The following is a 15,410-nucleotide window of genomic DNA, read 5'->3' on the forward strand; positions in this document are numbered from 1 at the left end:
TTGTTACTGTATAAATGTCAAACACACACACGCCATCAAACAGAAGTTCGGTGAAGTGTGGGTACTTAATTCATTATGCGGTGGATGTACCACTGACAGGGGTTGAGTATATTCACGAGTATATTAAGATATATACTCGTGGGGTATATTCCCGTGAGCTTCTGTTATGTTGTGAGTAAATATGTTGTTATAAATATTTTTCATTATTTAACACTGACCCAAAACTAACTATATTTTTGTTAGTAACCTTCAAATATTGTTCCTAATGTGATAAAGACATTGGCTAAAATCACCTGATCGCCCAAAAAAAAAAATAAGATGATTCCATGCTTCGGAGGTCACGTTAAGCAGTTGATCCCGGCTACTATTTAGGTACTTAAGTATGTCGTTACATGGGCCATGTCAAGTGCATTTGGCGGCTCCATAATAACCCTGACACTAGGGTTGATGAGGTCTGTAATTGATCTCAACAGTGAAGAAGAAGAATATGATCATAGATCTATCCATCATGTTATACTCTTCTGTAAAATCTGTTTCCGTTTACGTAAACCAATGAAATCTAAATATAATTTTTATCCAACCATTCACAAGCGACGAATATAATAAAAATGCAAATATTAATGTAAATTCAAGTTTATTTCACATTCCAATTTAGAATTTGACTTGTAAATCTAATGACTAACAAATTATCAGTCTTGTTTTATGGCCTTTTACAAGTTTATTAACAAAATAATTTACGATTTAATTTCTCTTTGGCCAAAACAGAATTAGTATCAAGCTAATTTATTTAACACTTTCACGGACACAACTTCTATACATATAACAAGCAATGTCATAATACTACTGAAAGGTCAATGAACGGTGGTCATGTCCATAAAAGTGTTATGTACTTATATAAGAAAAAATGTGTAAAATTCTGCAATATCGTTTGCACAATTTTCTAGTTTGGTTCCATTTCCGGTAAGAAAATACAAAATTTAATAAAGTAAATGCATACAATGTATTTTGTGAGAATACTAATAGTATTCAGTACTGGTGTATTCGATGAATTATTGTATTGTTTTGTTTGTTACGTAATTTCGATGGCAAATAATTGTATATTTTTCTAAAAGGATGGATATTAAATACTAGGACTTTCCTATATCTCTCTTAGAGTTAAGTCCTCTCTTGTTAACGTCAATTTCTTGACTGTAATGATACTAGTTGTGAAGTGCAGTAAAGAATATAATCAGTTATCCAGGAAAATAGAAGGTTAACCAAAGGCAAATCTATACAGTGCCCTCTATATTTTTTAGGGAAAGAGCCCGGAATTACGGTAGTTAAAAAGATGGTGCCACCGAAACGATGTAACAATGGGTCATTCAAAAATTCACTCATTTTGCCATTTACTGCCACTCTGGTCTGATCTGAGCGAACATGTCGACGAATCCGTTAGGTCTTTGAGGGTAAGTTTGAGGGTTCTTCCTCTGGGCTTCTAAGGCTTGCCAATTGATGAACCAGAACGGTTGCTGGTCTATCGGTAGCTTGCTCAGACGGTCGACGAGATCTCTATCACCTAGAGCTTCGACTGGAAGACGCATTGTGGTGGTACTGGGTGCGCTGTCGCCGAATCTGAAATGAAGTTTTGGGGTGAAAATACTGGTAATCCAAAAGAGAACAATTCTACAATCTATGGATAAATAAGGATGAAAGAAATAATGAATAGAGCGAGAGAGAGAAAGAGAGTTAAAATCCGATCAATTCAAACTTTCGAATTAAGTTTTTTTTTTGTGAGTTTCGCTATGTACGAGTGACTGCTATAACAACTAAATCCTATAGATAGAACTTAATTATTACTATTTTAATTAAGATTTCATATTAAACGTGAGATCTGGTTGCCTTCTAATTACTTGTAACTAGTTGTGGGTCATTAATTAGTATTTGCTGCGCCGCAATGTAAATCAAACAACGCGAATCGTCGCTTGACTTCGTATAGGCAGTCAAGCAAATCTTTGCATTATTCGATTTACATTGACGGTTATTACATACATAAGCTCACGTCTATCCCACAATCGCATTTTTTGACGGTTTTTAATAATTTGTATGTATTTTGTTTATTCAAAGTTTGGGTTCTACGCAGCTTAAAGCATAATATGGGACTGAAAATAATTTAAAAAGACAGAAAAATATATGACCGACGGGAAATCAGCGCCCAAAGTTTTCGTTACGGTGTCACTAACACCCTGTATATGTAATATCTAAATGTAAAATGTGTCTTTAGCAAACAACTCTTTTTTTAGAAAATTATCTGGCTAAGCAACATCGTATTGTGCAGTACTAATATCGTCACTGGTGCTAATTCCTGTAAAAACCATCTAATTTTATTTTAAGTTATATCTGTTACTTTCTTATCCGCCGAAAAGGAAAGGGACGGGTAATCCACAAGCATAAAATTTATGGAACACACCCAACAGAATTATGTTGAACACGTCAAACTGTTTGAATACCAGCGAGATACCTTTTTGACTCACCCGGGTTATCCATTCATTTACTCATTCTTCCTTAAATTAAGAGCGGTCAATCGTCCGTCCTTTTCCTTTTCAGTGGTTAAGAAAATAACAGGTATAACTTAAAGTAAAATTAGGAGGTGTCTGCAGGAATCGGGGCCACTGGCTATGTAAGATTATATTTATACGATACGATGAGAAGTTACGGTGGTTACTAAAACGGCGAGCAGTTACTTTGCTTTACTCTGCTACGCTTTAAAGTCAGTTGATTCACTAACTCGCTTACTAGGTGGCGGTAAAACGTAATTAAACATTTTCACAACAATGTATTCTTCAAGATTTCACTGAATTTCACCGTTTTATCGCCAACTAGACTAGTTAAATGTATAACAGATGAAACCCAATGAAAAAGCGATCTGAAAGATTGACAGTTCATAGTGTAGTAGGGAGACTAAAGAGACATATAATTAAGCATAATATGTATAACAACACATTTTTTTCTATATAAAAATATAAAGTAAGTAATTACTAAATCCAGTTATTACCTACATTTCCATATAAGTGAAATTTCGACGTGGATATTTCGTAGAAAATTATATAACTGTAAGTACCACCTACTTTAACTTCAGAGGAAAATATAATTACTTAAGGCGTACTCCATATTTGATTGAATGGAGCTTTTATATGCAGAAGTTGGTAAGGTACCTAGTACAAAAATTGAAATTATTTTTCTGACCTGAATTTAATGGTACTACACAACTCGCCAATACAAGTAGCACTCTACGTCAGCTATGTTTAAGTCCCTTATAATTTGGCAAATGTAAGGCGTTTTCAGAGGTATGTGACCTAACTTGTATTGGGCTGGTCTTCCCTTTGTGGGTTGAAAGGACAGACAGGCAATCGCTTCTGCGAAAAACCGGACCTGTCAAATCTTCAGGTTAGGTAAGCGGACCCTGTGAAAAACGGGCTAGGGAGATGACGATAATAGTGGGCGACCCTATTGCCAACCCTATTGCAAACGGGCACCAACCCTAGAAACCATGTAATATTAATTTTATTTATTATCCAAACATGAATATAAACTTATAAATTCCGACGAAAGTCACGCGTTTTGCCAAACAGGGCTTTCACGGATTCAAAAAAAGTATAAAAAAAGTATAGACCTGCTCTTAAAATTGTAAGACCAAATTAATGATCTTTTAAAATCCAAACTGCATTGTTTAACTGTTTTGTCTGGAAATCTCAGCCGCAAGAAGTCAATGAACCATGCACTATGCTAGTTTGCAGAAAGTTCTTATAAGTGCTATGTTAACGAAGTCATTCTCACCTGTTTCCTAGATCTCCAGCTTCTGTGGTGGTGGTGGTAGTGGAAATTGCTGGGTAGCCGATGGGCCTTCTACCAGCGTATGGTGATCGTTGTCCCAAGCAGGACACGGCCAGGACTGACAGGACGATAAACAGTTTTGGCGCCATTGTATTCTGGAAAGCAAGAGAAGTGCGGTCAAGCATACAGGGTGTTAGTGACATGAAATTTAGGAGGATGATTCAGAGCATGATTCTGAGTTAATATCAAGCGGAATACCCCTGTCAGAAAAATCAAGAAAATGTTAGTGTTGTCTTTCAGTCACTGAAGGCCAATTTAATGTCAGCTAGGGACGTATGGGTAAATTACATAAATAACATTTTGGGTCGGTGTTAGTTGTGCTTTCTACTTTTATAAAGAACTCAACACTTGTTTGAACATTATAAACAGGACTGACGGTAAATTTATTATTTTATTGTCAGCTAAAGAGGTGTGGGTATATGCAAAGATGACCTTAAATAACACTTGGGCCGGGTTTACATGTACTTTTTACGTTTGTAAAGAGCATACAATACTTGTTTGGTCATATAAGGAAGACTGAAGATCAATTATAATTTTTCGATTTATTATTTTTAAATAATTTTATGTTTAAATAAAAAAATAAATAAAATAAAATTTATTACGGGTAACTTGGACCCAGGATGTTAGTAACAATGATTTCTTTATTCACGAATATTAGTAATTCACAAAAAAAAAATTGCTGCATGAAAAAAATGTAACCAAGTCGAAAGTAGTACGTAATATATACCTTAGTAGTTTGTTATCCTGCAAATACACTTCTCATCAAAAAAATCGAAACACCTTGCAAGTTTACGTTTTGTCAGGATTATCAGAAAAATGTGTACATTTAGGAATAAATGTTAAATGTCGTTTAATAGTGAGTAATATGAGCTTATCAAATCTTAATGTTAATGTTCTAAATTTAAATGAATTTTTCATAGGTTTCGTATTTTGTTAAATGAGTCATTTTTATTCCGTATGGAGTATAAAGGAAATGGATAAAACAACACACGTAAATGAAAAAAAAAAGCTAAAAAACGTTTATTTAATAACTTGTATTCCCTCCCCGAGCTCTAATTACTGCTTCCATACGGTTCTTCATCGATCGGATGAGAGTCACGATCACATGCTGTGGTATATTGTCCCATTCCTCTTGGATTGCATCTTGCAGCTGGCTAAGTGTTTCTGGGACAGGATCTCTTGCTCGAATTCGTCTCTTTAATTCATCCCACAGATGTTCAATGGGATTCATGTCCGGGCTTCTTGCTGGCCATTCCATAATAGAGATATCGACTTCGTTAAGATAATCTCGTACGACGCCCGCGGTGTGAGCCCTAGCATTGTCGTGCATGAATATGAAGCCGTTGCCAATAAAATGTGCATAGGGCATCACATGAGGCTCGAGACACTCTTCGACGTACCGATGACAGTTTAGTGCAGGCAGACGTGGCCCAGACACGAAAGCAAGCTCTGTCTTACCGTCGGCGCTGATTCCTCCCCAAACCGTCCACGAACCGCCACCATAGCTGACCTTTTCTTCAATGCAGCATTGTGCATAGCGTTCTCCGTCTCTTCTGTAGACCTTGTTCCTTCCGTCGTTACCATACAGCATAATTTTACACTCATCAGAAAAGAGAACTTTGCTCCACTGTAGGTATGACCAATTTAGGTGCTCACGTGCAAAGTTAAGGCGCGCTCTTCGATGGTCTGCAGTTAATTTCGGCCCATTTGCTGGCTTATGCGGTACCAGTCCACGATCCTTCAACCTTCTTCTAATTGTAGAGTCACTTACAGCCACCCTTCGTACAACACGAAGCCGCTGCTGCAGTTGAAATAATAATAATAAATAATAATAAAAATATTTATTTCCTTCACAACATATCATGATACAAAGTGTACATAAACATCTTAGACAATAGGGTTAAACATAACGGGTGATCATGTGTAAAGGCTGGAACCTAGACTAGGATACCCTGTATTATAGGATTCCAGGCCTCCACCTCCAGATCAGCAGTCTTAATGGGTAGCCATAATTACAACTTAGAAAGAAACAAACGACTACAAAAATAAAAGAAATAAGGATAAAAATTAAAAAACTAATCAATCAATCAATAGGGAATTAAGTAGAACAACTATTTGTGTCAAAATATGTGATGGTGTGATTTGGTGTGCATGGTGTGTAAATGAAAGTATTGTGTGTGTGTGTGTGTGTAAAAATGGGTGACCATAAAATGGGAGTTAAAAGTCCATTTTAAGATTCCGAGATTTAGGCAAATCAAAATCGAAACAAAATATAAGAAATAAAAATAGAAATGATGCACCTAAGAAATTACGCTGAGGAGGTCTTCAGTCTCATCATATGTTAGTGTAAGTAACCAGTTTGTTACAGATTTCTTACACTTATAAATATTTAGGTTGTAAATATTACACCGTCTGTTAATTTTATTATAAATATATGCACCGAGAAAGAAGAAGAACCTACGAGCAAATGAGGTCTTGCAAGGTTTGGAGGGGCAAACAATATCCGACCGTCTCTTCGAAGCCACAAGATTCGGATCATAGGTCAGACTCACATGCATTTTCATTATAATTGAGAGAATAAAGAGCTTACGGATCGACAGAACCTGCCAGTCTTGGTAAAGTGCAATTGTCGGGAAGAGGTACGGACGGAAGGCCGCAACCTTCAATACTGCTCTCTGGGCAACCTCAAGCTTCATCAAATTAGACTTTGATGCACCGCCCCAGGACGTAATGCAGTATGTAAGAATTGATTTACAAATAGCAAAGTACACTGTTTTAATCAAGTCAAAATTAGCAATATGTCGAAGACACCTGAACACGTAAATAAGTTTTCTAACGCGAGATGCCACCAGGTTAATATGAGTCTTAAAGTTAAGGTGTTGGTCAATATTAATACCAAGATATTTAATGACCGGGACGCGTTGTAGACTAAGACAGGAGCACGAAGAGATCTGGTCTGGTGCCTGGTTGCAACAGTGGGCAATCAACTCGTAGAAATCTGGCGGGATCTGGGGACTACGGATAGCAAAGGTCATGTATTTGGTTTTGTCAGTATTAACTGTAAGATAGTTATTTAGAAGCCATGAAACCACAACATTAAGGCCAGACTGTGCGATACTGAAGACCTCCTGCCATGAACTTGCTTTAAACACTAAAGCTGTGTCATCGGCAAAAGATATAATTTTGCCTCCAGGCAGTGGGGTAGAACACAAGTGGTTAATAAACACCAGAAACAGCGATGGACCCAGAATGCTCCCTTGAGGCACTCCGCAATTTATAGGCAAGTCCGAGCTAACATAATCATCAATTTTTACCCGCTGTGTCCGTCCAGTAAGATAACTCTCAAATAACTTTAATTGATTGCCTCTAATGCCCAAGCATTCAAGCTTTTTTAAGAGAATGGGAATCGAGATTGTGTCGAATGCTTTGGCTAAGTCCAGAAATACTGATACGCATTTCTCGCCAACGTCCAACCCCTCCACCAAAAACTGAATCAAATCACGGACAGCATCAGATGTTGATAGCCCAGCTCGAAACCCAAATTGCTGATCAGATAGAAAGTTATTAGCTTCTAAGAATTTGGTGAGTCTATTGTTCATTAGCCGTTCCAGTATCTTAGAGAGTGTGGGGAGAATAGAAATGGGTCTATAGTTTTCAACACAATCACGATCCCCAGCCTTATAAATAGGTAAGACAACAGCAATTTTAAAGACATTTGGAAAGATGCCAGCTTGTAAGCTTAGTTTACATAAGTGCGTTATAGGCTCAATCAAGATACCTTTGTAAGTTTTCAAAAAAGCAGACGAAATACCGTCCCAACCAGAGGTATTGCTAGTTTTTAAGGCTGTAATAAGTCTATTAATTTCCTCCTCATCCGTATCCAGTAGACCAAAAGATTGACAATTGGAGCTATTGGCCCAGTCTGACGGTACAATGCGATTTGGTTGATTTGCTTTAATTTTATCAGCAAGTAATTTACCACAGCTAACAAAGTAATTATTAACAACATTAACGGAGTGGTGGGAGTCATTGGAGCAAGACAACAAACGACTAGAGCCATCCCTAGGTTTTTTTAAGCCTGTATTAGACTGTATAACATTCCATAATTTCTTTTTATTTGAGCCTGCATCTATTATTTCCTTTTTTTGGTATTCTCGTTTAACTTTCTTTAATATTTCGTTACAAAAATTTCTGTACCTACGATAAGTAGTTCGCAAAACATCGTTGTTTGGAGCTTCGTAATTGTGGTAATACGCTCTGTGTTATTATCATGCGTCTATCGCTGGTTTGTAAATAACCCCAACTGCAGATACCAGGCGTTCATATACGGTTGGCAGTGTTTTGCGAACAGTCGCTAGTGTTTCGGGAGCAATGTGTTTGAATCCTTGGATCGATGTCATCAACTTCAAGGTGATAGGGTTACATAACAGTAGGGTCTTGAGTAGCGAATAACCAAACGCCCCCACGCCGCCGCAGCTCAATTCCCAATTCGTTAGCTTAAAGTACCAGGGCGATATGAATAGCAGTAGGTACTCAGTATGCCGCGTCTCTCGTTGCTATGACAACAGCTATGACGTGGTGTAGTGTTGTGTGTGACTCACTCGCACTGCAGACTGGACAAGACGGACCGTTTACCGCGTCGCACATCGAAACGAACACACACGGACACACACGAAGCTGGACGATCGACGACACAAGTAGGTAGTGGCATGCAGTGGCGGGGAGCCGAGCGGGGACACGTAAGTCGCACTTCACTTACGCTAACTCCTTGCACTTTATGCGCTCCTATTTTTACGGCACTAATTTTTGCACTGAATTTTTCTATTTAAATTAAATAATTTCAAAAATAAATTTGCGAAGACTTTGGTAGACGTTCGCTCGATTCGAGGTCCGGAGGGGAGAGGACCGAGGAAAAGCGTTAAGGCGTCGATTTCTTAAAGAAGTTGTTACAATAAATCGATCATCTCGCTCAGAAGTGACCCGATTCCTGCCAGATCCTGAACGGCGCGTGAACAAACCAGTCTCCCGATAACGTTCATAGACTCTATGAACAGATGACAGGCTTAGATGCAGTCTTGCAGCCACAACACGCTGACTAAGGCCAGAATCCAGCAATGCCACAACTTGGGCGGCTTCTGTGGGCGAAGTATCCATACGTTTTAGAAAAAAAAACCTTTTTTCAGACGTCCCAAAGTCATATGTATTGAAATAAAAAACAAAAAGTTTAAGGATAGGCGCCAATTTTTAGTTTTTGAACGCTAAATGTACTCCAACCCTAAACACACATTTGTCTCAAAACAGTGATTCATTTAGTTTATAAGATAAACAAATGAAATTCTAATTTTGAATTTAGAATTTTCGCTTATTACTTACTGTAATGGCCAAACTGCCAGCTATACATTTATGTATTTTTTTTCATCGTATGAATTCTTTTTTGTGTTAAATTCGGACAGAAACAATGAAAACGGAAGTGTTTCGATTTTTTTGATGAGAAGTGTATATTATGCAGTTTATTTTAAACGGGGATTTTATTATTATTATTATTTTTGTCAACGTCATCGCGCGTCATTGTTTTACGACATTCAACCTTTATTCTAAAAAAAACCCTTATATTCAGGTATTTAAAATATGAACACATCAAAACAACAAGCACGCACGCAATGGGACTTTTAAAAAAAAAGATTTTTCTTATTATTTTCCTTCTTAACGACCTCTGTGGTTCAACGTCGAGCGTTGGGCTCACGATCCGGTCCCTGGTTCAATTCCCGGTGGGGACATACTACAAAAATTACTTTGTTATCCCTAGTTTGGATTGGACATTACAGGCTGATCACCTGATTGTCCGAAAGTAAAATGATCCGTGCTTCGGAAGGCTCGTTAAGCCGTTGGTCCCGGTTATAACTTACTGATGTAAATAAGTAGTCGTGACATTAGCCTTTTCATGGGCCTTTGGCGGCTCAATAGTAACGCTAGTAGTTAGTACTGCACCTCACAACCCACACGATAGAAGAAGAAGAATTATTTTCCTCAAAGTACTTATTTAAGAAATTAAGTACGGAGCTTTCCTTACTGACAGATGGATTCTGTTCATTTTAGATCCCGACCCGACCTGATTACTCTAGCCAGAGACATAGAGGCAGCTAATCAGCTCGCGACACCAAACACTTCAGAACCCCGATACCGACCCCGCCGGCGTGGTCGACGATTTCCCTCATTCAGCGCTTATCGATATCGACTCACTAGGGTCGATAAATTCTTTCAAATATTCTTCCGCCCTGAGCCGAGGTTCGCGCCCAACTGGGCACCCTCAGGCCTGTTGTCTTAAACGTTGTACCGGGTGAGAGCCTTCAGTGCTCCCCATTTGTCCGGCCAAGTAGTTAATGCCATCTGCGGCAAATCTACAATAAGTCACGTCAAAAAAAAAGTTCATTTTAGAATGTTGGACTATTATTATACCCATCTGACACGAAATCACAGAATAAAGAATATTACTACGTATAGAACGGTAACTCTCCGCCCCGCACCAATTCAATTCGTATTGGGCGCCGAACTAGATTTACCTCACCCCCTCTAGGTTTTGCGTAAGGGGAGCGCACGCGTAATCTGTCTCGTTCGTATTTATGCGGTAAGGCAGCACACGGTAAGAATAATTTTTTTGTATGAAGTGTCCGGGGTGTTAATTACCTTTTTGTCAAATCAAATCAAATCATATCAATTTATATGCGAGAACACATAGAATACAAAAAAGGAGGTCAAATAATTCAAAAAACAATATTGAGATGTGTTCGGCCTGCATGCAGGCGTACAAATATACATAAAAAAATAAAAAATAAAGAACTGGTACATCATGGTTATAGTTTGTTAATCAATTCTCTTGCAACTGCAAATTGTCTACTGATCAGACTTGTGGCTCTGCCCCCCCCTCCCCCCATCATTAGGTAAAGATTATGAGCGTACGTTGATGTATGTATGTATGAAAGACAATAAAACTACCTAGCTATAGTCAAGCACGTGTTTTAGAGAAATTACCGGGTACTTTAGCATTTATGGAGTTCCTAGAGCTTTATAGTTCTGAAACAGTAGATCCATTTGGGTTGAGAGCCAAAGCAAATGTCAGAGTTATTTAGCTCTCGAAAGCCTTTTGACTTAGCTTGAAATCTGTCATCTGCTGAAAATGAACTTTTTGAACCCTCTTTGCAGGATATGATCCACCCCCGCCTAGCACCACAGCCGCTTATGGCCGCCTATTCTGCTTATTTTTATTCGTATGTATTATTATATGTCCTGTGTATATGTTTTGTGCAATAAAGAATTATTTACGTAACCCAAATTTACCTAGAGTTATCCTAACTATTCGGGGAATACGTCTCACTTACTGACACACATCGTGTATACCCCGTATGAGCGTCTAAGCTTCGCGTTGTTATCCTTGTCATTAAAAACACATCCAGCACTTTGATAAGCGTTTATTTTTTTATTTATTCATGCGTATTCGTTTGTGTAAATTGATGTTTAAATCGGCACTGCACGGTTATATACGTAGAATATGCAACACATAGCAAGGTCATGATATGCGTTGCATATGCTGTTGCTACCTGCATGCTCCGGGGATAGAACGAGGTTGCTCCGTTGCAGTGGGCATAGTAGCGTCCGGCACGTGCCTCTCCGTGCCTGACACCGTCCCAGTATAATACGGTGTAGTGGGCACAAGCCTTCAAATCTAAGAGAATATAAGTCGTAACGTTTTGGTTACGTTTGTTAAAACTACATGATAATTTTATTTCAAACTAAGAGCAAAAGGTGCGTGGGCGTAAAGTCGAGCTTTCACATAAATTATTATTATACTGTATATTATTATTTATTATTTTATATTTATTAATTCGTATTCGTTTGTGTAAATTGACGTTTAAATCGGCACTGCACGGTTATAGAGTATGCAACATATAGCAAGGTCATGATATGTGTTGCATATGCTGTTGCTACCCGTATGCTCCGGGTATAGAACGAGGTTGCTCCGTTGCAGTGGCCATAGTAGCGTCCGGCACGTCCCGCTCCGTGCCTGAAACCGTCCTAGTATAATACGCTGTAGTGGGCACAGGCCTTCAAATCTAAGAGAATAAAAATCGTTACGTTTTGATTACGTTTGTTAAAATTACGTGATAATTTTATTTAAAACTAAGAACAAAAGGTGCGTGGGTGTAAAGGCGAGCTTTCACATAAATATGTAAAATTATGGCCTGAAAAAAGGACAATGTTAGTCCCTTCTCATAGAAAAAATGTGATATACAGTGAAGTATACCTATTACCGTCAAGATATTAAGGGTACCGCGTAGTAAACAAATCTGATATATGGGATGAAGGTTTGCGCTTTATTAAAAGAGTTTATTAAAGTATTTTTATTATGGTGGGTTAATAAATTTGAGTTGATGCGACAGTGACAGTTTTGTACAAGGAGAGAGTAAGTATGCAAAAATTTTAATAAGTACTGTCTATTTTGTGATGTATTTGACCTCAACGTCAATCTTAACTTCACTTAAGCTCACGACTATATATTTCAATTGGGGTAGTCAAAGGTGCATCCTTCGCAAGTTGATCAAAATACCTATACCTCACCGAGCTTTCTGTTAGACCAGCGTGATAGATGGTGAGTCGTATCGTATCGCCGTCTACAACGGTTGAGCCAACTGTGTTAGTAAAATTAACCAATCAAAAACATAAATTTGAAATGACAGCCAAGTTCAATACAATGATAAATGCTTTGGTTGTTGACTTCAACGACAAAAGAAGAGAGATCTAAATGGGTGCCAAGTTCAATAGGTAATTCAGGTAGATTATCCGATTGCCCTTTTTCGAATCCTTCATCCATTTTATTAATCGAATAATAATTATTTACTATTATTAGGAAGAAAACAACAAAATACTGCGCAAGCTACTACTATAACTGCTGGCGACTTAATACCTACTATGCGGGCCGCGGCCCGCGCGGCGCGTTGTGACGTCACAAGCGGTCACGTGACTGTTAGCGGGACTCGGTATTTTTCGAAACTTTGAGTGCCTATAAAATCGAAACTTCTAAGTATTTTTGACTACAACAAAAACCAGTGTATTTGTATACATACAGACTTTACTGAGACATCATTTCAAACGATTTAGCATACAATTTTAGTAACATTCTTCATTAGTTATTTTAGTTAAGCGTTCATAATAGAATCTAAATATTTAAAAATTGCCAGTTTTATATTTTTTCCTTTGTATTCATCTAACTACCTATCTGCATGCCAATTTTTAACTCTCTAGGTCATCTGGAACTGGGTTAGAATTTTGATCTATAGGTCAGTCAGTCAGTCAATGATAAAAATGAGGATTTTTGGACATTAATATGTAAAGAACCGTTTGAGATAAGCTTATGAAATTTAGAACATATATGTATCTCCTTAGTCTCAATATATAAGCCAAATTTGATACGTTTATGTGGAATAGTTTTTGATTTATGAGGGGGTCAAAAGTGGCTCCAAATGTTTCGTGTAATATTACACACGGTGCGGCTCGCCAGTTCTGTTCCTTGAACTTGGCTTGACACGCGACCGCGTGTCTAGATAACTCATTGATGGAAGTCCGGTATCGGGTCCGCCTATCCTTTGGGCTCTCAAATAAATTTGTAATGGATGCAATGAAATATAGTAACATATACATACACCAATGACTAGATGTATGCTTCTATGCACGACTGAGAGCGACTAAAAACATAGAACACGTTCATCCGTTTGTTTTCCGGGTGTGACGTAAAATCTAACAGAGGGATTATTTAGGGTGTTAGCGACAATGTAACGAAAACTTTGAAGGGTGGTGTGACCGTGACCGTCGCAAAAGTATGGAACTGAAAATAATTAAAAAAAACACTAAACTTTTCATGAATTTTGCAACGAGAATTTCCATTTGATATCAACTCTGAATCATCCCCTCAGTATTCGTTACGGTGTCACTAACACCCACGCGAGTACAGTCATGAGCAATATACGTAATGTACCCACTTTAGGACTCTGTCGCACTAACATATTTGACATTTAGTGAGACTTACAGTTCAATTTGTCAAAAAAGTTAATGTGACATGGTACCAAAGTGTAGGATGTAGGTGACATCATCGCGAAAACTTTCTTATACGCACCTACAGTATTAGAATTGTTTATTTTTCACATTTCGAATAAGTTGATTCGTGTGTTGGCACGTTAAGTCGTCGGTCCCGGTTGCTACTTACTGATATAAGTATGTAGTAGTTACATGATACATGTCCAGGGTTGATGAGGTTGTTAATCCACCCCATAACCCATACGTTAGGAGGAGACATTACGATATTTTTTGTCATTTTCCTTTTGTAAGCATTTTCCTTTTGTAGCATGGGGAATGCTACACCGACAAGAGCGTGGCTCTTAAAGTGATAAAGCAAATAACCAATCACCAAAGAGGGTTATTTCCTTAAACAGTTCTAACATTTCGGGGTCGTAAGTTTATCTATGCGACGATAAGTCGGATATAAATAAAAGATGAGACTAGACGGCATTGGACGCGATGTTTATACGTCTAAAGTTTGTTTATCGCTGTATTATGGAAATGTTCTTCCTTATTTTGTAGGGAAGAAATGTTTGATAGTTTTGCAAGAGATGTTAGTGACATCGTAACGAATACTAAGGGGAATAATTGAGACCATGATTCTGAAAAAATATCAAGTGGAATTTTGTCTTAACTTATATAAAATGAGAAACACTGGCTGACTTATCACGTCACTGGCCAAAATCACGCAGAGTAACTTAACAAGTACACTGAACAAAATTTTAACTTACTGATTTCAATGTAATACGAATGAATTTCTATGTAATGGTGTGAGAAGTATGTGAGAAGCTGCATAATATATAATATATTAAATATATTTATGTTGTATTGATATCTTCTCGTCCCATTGGGTGAGAATAAAACTTATTTTTATAAAAAAAAACTTTCCTAATTAAGAGTGTTAATATCATATTTTCCACAATAATAAATAATGTGACCACAATAAATAAAGAATCAAGTTTACCAACCTTGAACTGTATTCCAATTATCTTGCACTCAAACAAGTTTCAAGCCGTCGCGTCGCGTTCGTTCACCGTAAAACCAGAAATAAAAATAATAAAAATGGGATGCAATTATTACGACGAGTTATTAATAATAATTATTATTTAAATTAAAATTATTTGTTTTTGACGTGTCACTTCGACTGTAGATAAATGTATACTGACGGTGACTTATAAATGTCCAGTTTATATAATTAAACTTGTGATGGCTTAATGACGATGGGACAGAGATAGAAAATGACATTTGCATTGAACTAGAGTGAAACGTACATAAAACTTTGCGCGTACGCATTAGGTACTTCATGACGTCACGGTAAGCATGTTTTCGGATTTGTCACGATGGGGTTTTCCAAATATCCAATATCAATAGCAATGGGGGACTTTCCAGGTTACGTTTCCCAAAAAATATACAGATGGCACTGTTCAGATTTA

The 15,410-nt window shown here is 37.6% G+C and overlaps 1 protein-coding gene across 1 annotated transcript; it reads right to left on the bottom strand.

The window, feature by feature from the left end:
* Nucleotides 1-617: 617 nt before the first annotated feature.
* LOC126373899 (uncharacterized) lies at nucleotides 618-15,145 on the bottom strand. The gene is made up of 3 exons (XM_050020256.1): nucleotides 14,946-15,145; nucleotides 3,814-3,965; nucleotides 618-1,611 (listed from the first exon to the last, which is right to left on the bottom strand). The coding sequence occupies exons 2-3, from the start codon at nucleotides 3,957-3,959 to the stop codon at nucleotides 1,386-1,388; spliced, it is 372 nt and encodes a 123-aa protein (XP_049876213.1). The 5' UTR covers nucleotides 3,960-3,965; nucleotides 14,946-15,145; the 3' UTR covers nucleotides 618-1,385.
* Nucleotides 15,146-15,410: the final 265 nt, after the last annotated feature.

Source organism: Pectinophora gossypiella, chromosome 16, assembly GCF_024362695.1.
Source record: "Pectinophora gossypiella chromosome 16, ilPecGoss1.1, whole genome shotgun sequence".
Taxonomy (NCBI): Eukaryota; Metazoa; Arthropoda; class Insecta; order Lepidoptera; family Gelechiidae; genus Pectinophora; species Pectinophora gossypiella.

What these genes read in the sequence shown, in the direction of transcription:
- LOC126373899 (XM_050020256.1), bottom strand. Translation starts at nt 3,959, where the DNA reads ATGGCGCCAAAACTGTTTATCGTCCTGTCAGTCCTGGCCGTGTCCTGC. An exon ending in GCTGGAGATCTAGGAAACAG is followed by an intron (nt 1,612 to 3,813) that starts GTGAGAATGACT and finishes ACTTCATTTCAG; the next exon opens with ATTCGGCGACAGCGCACCCA.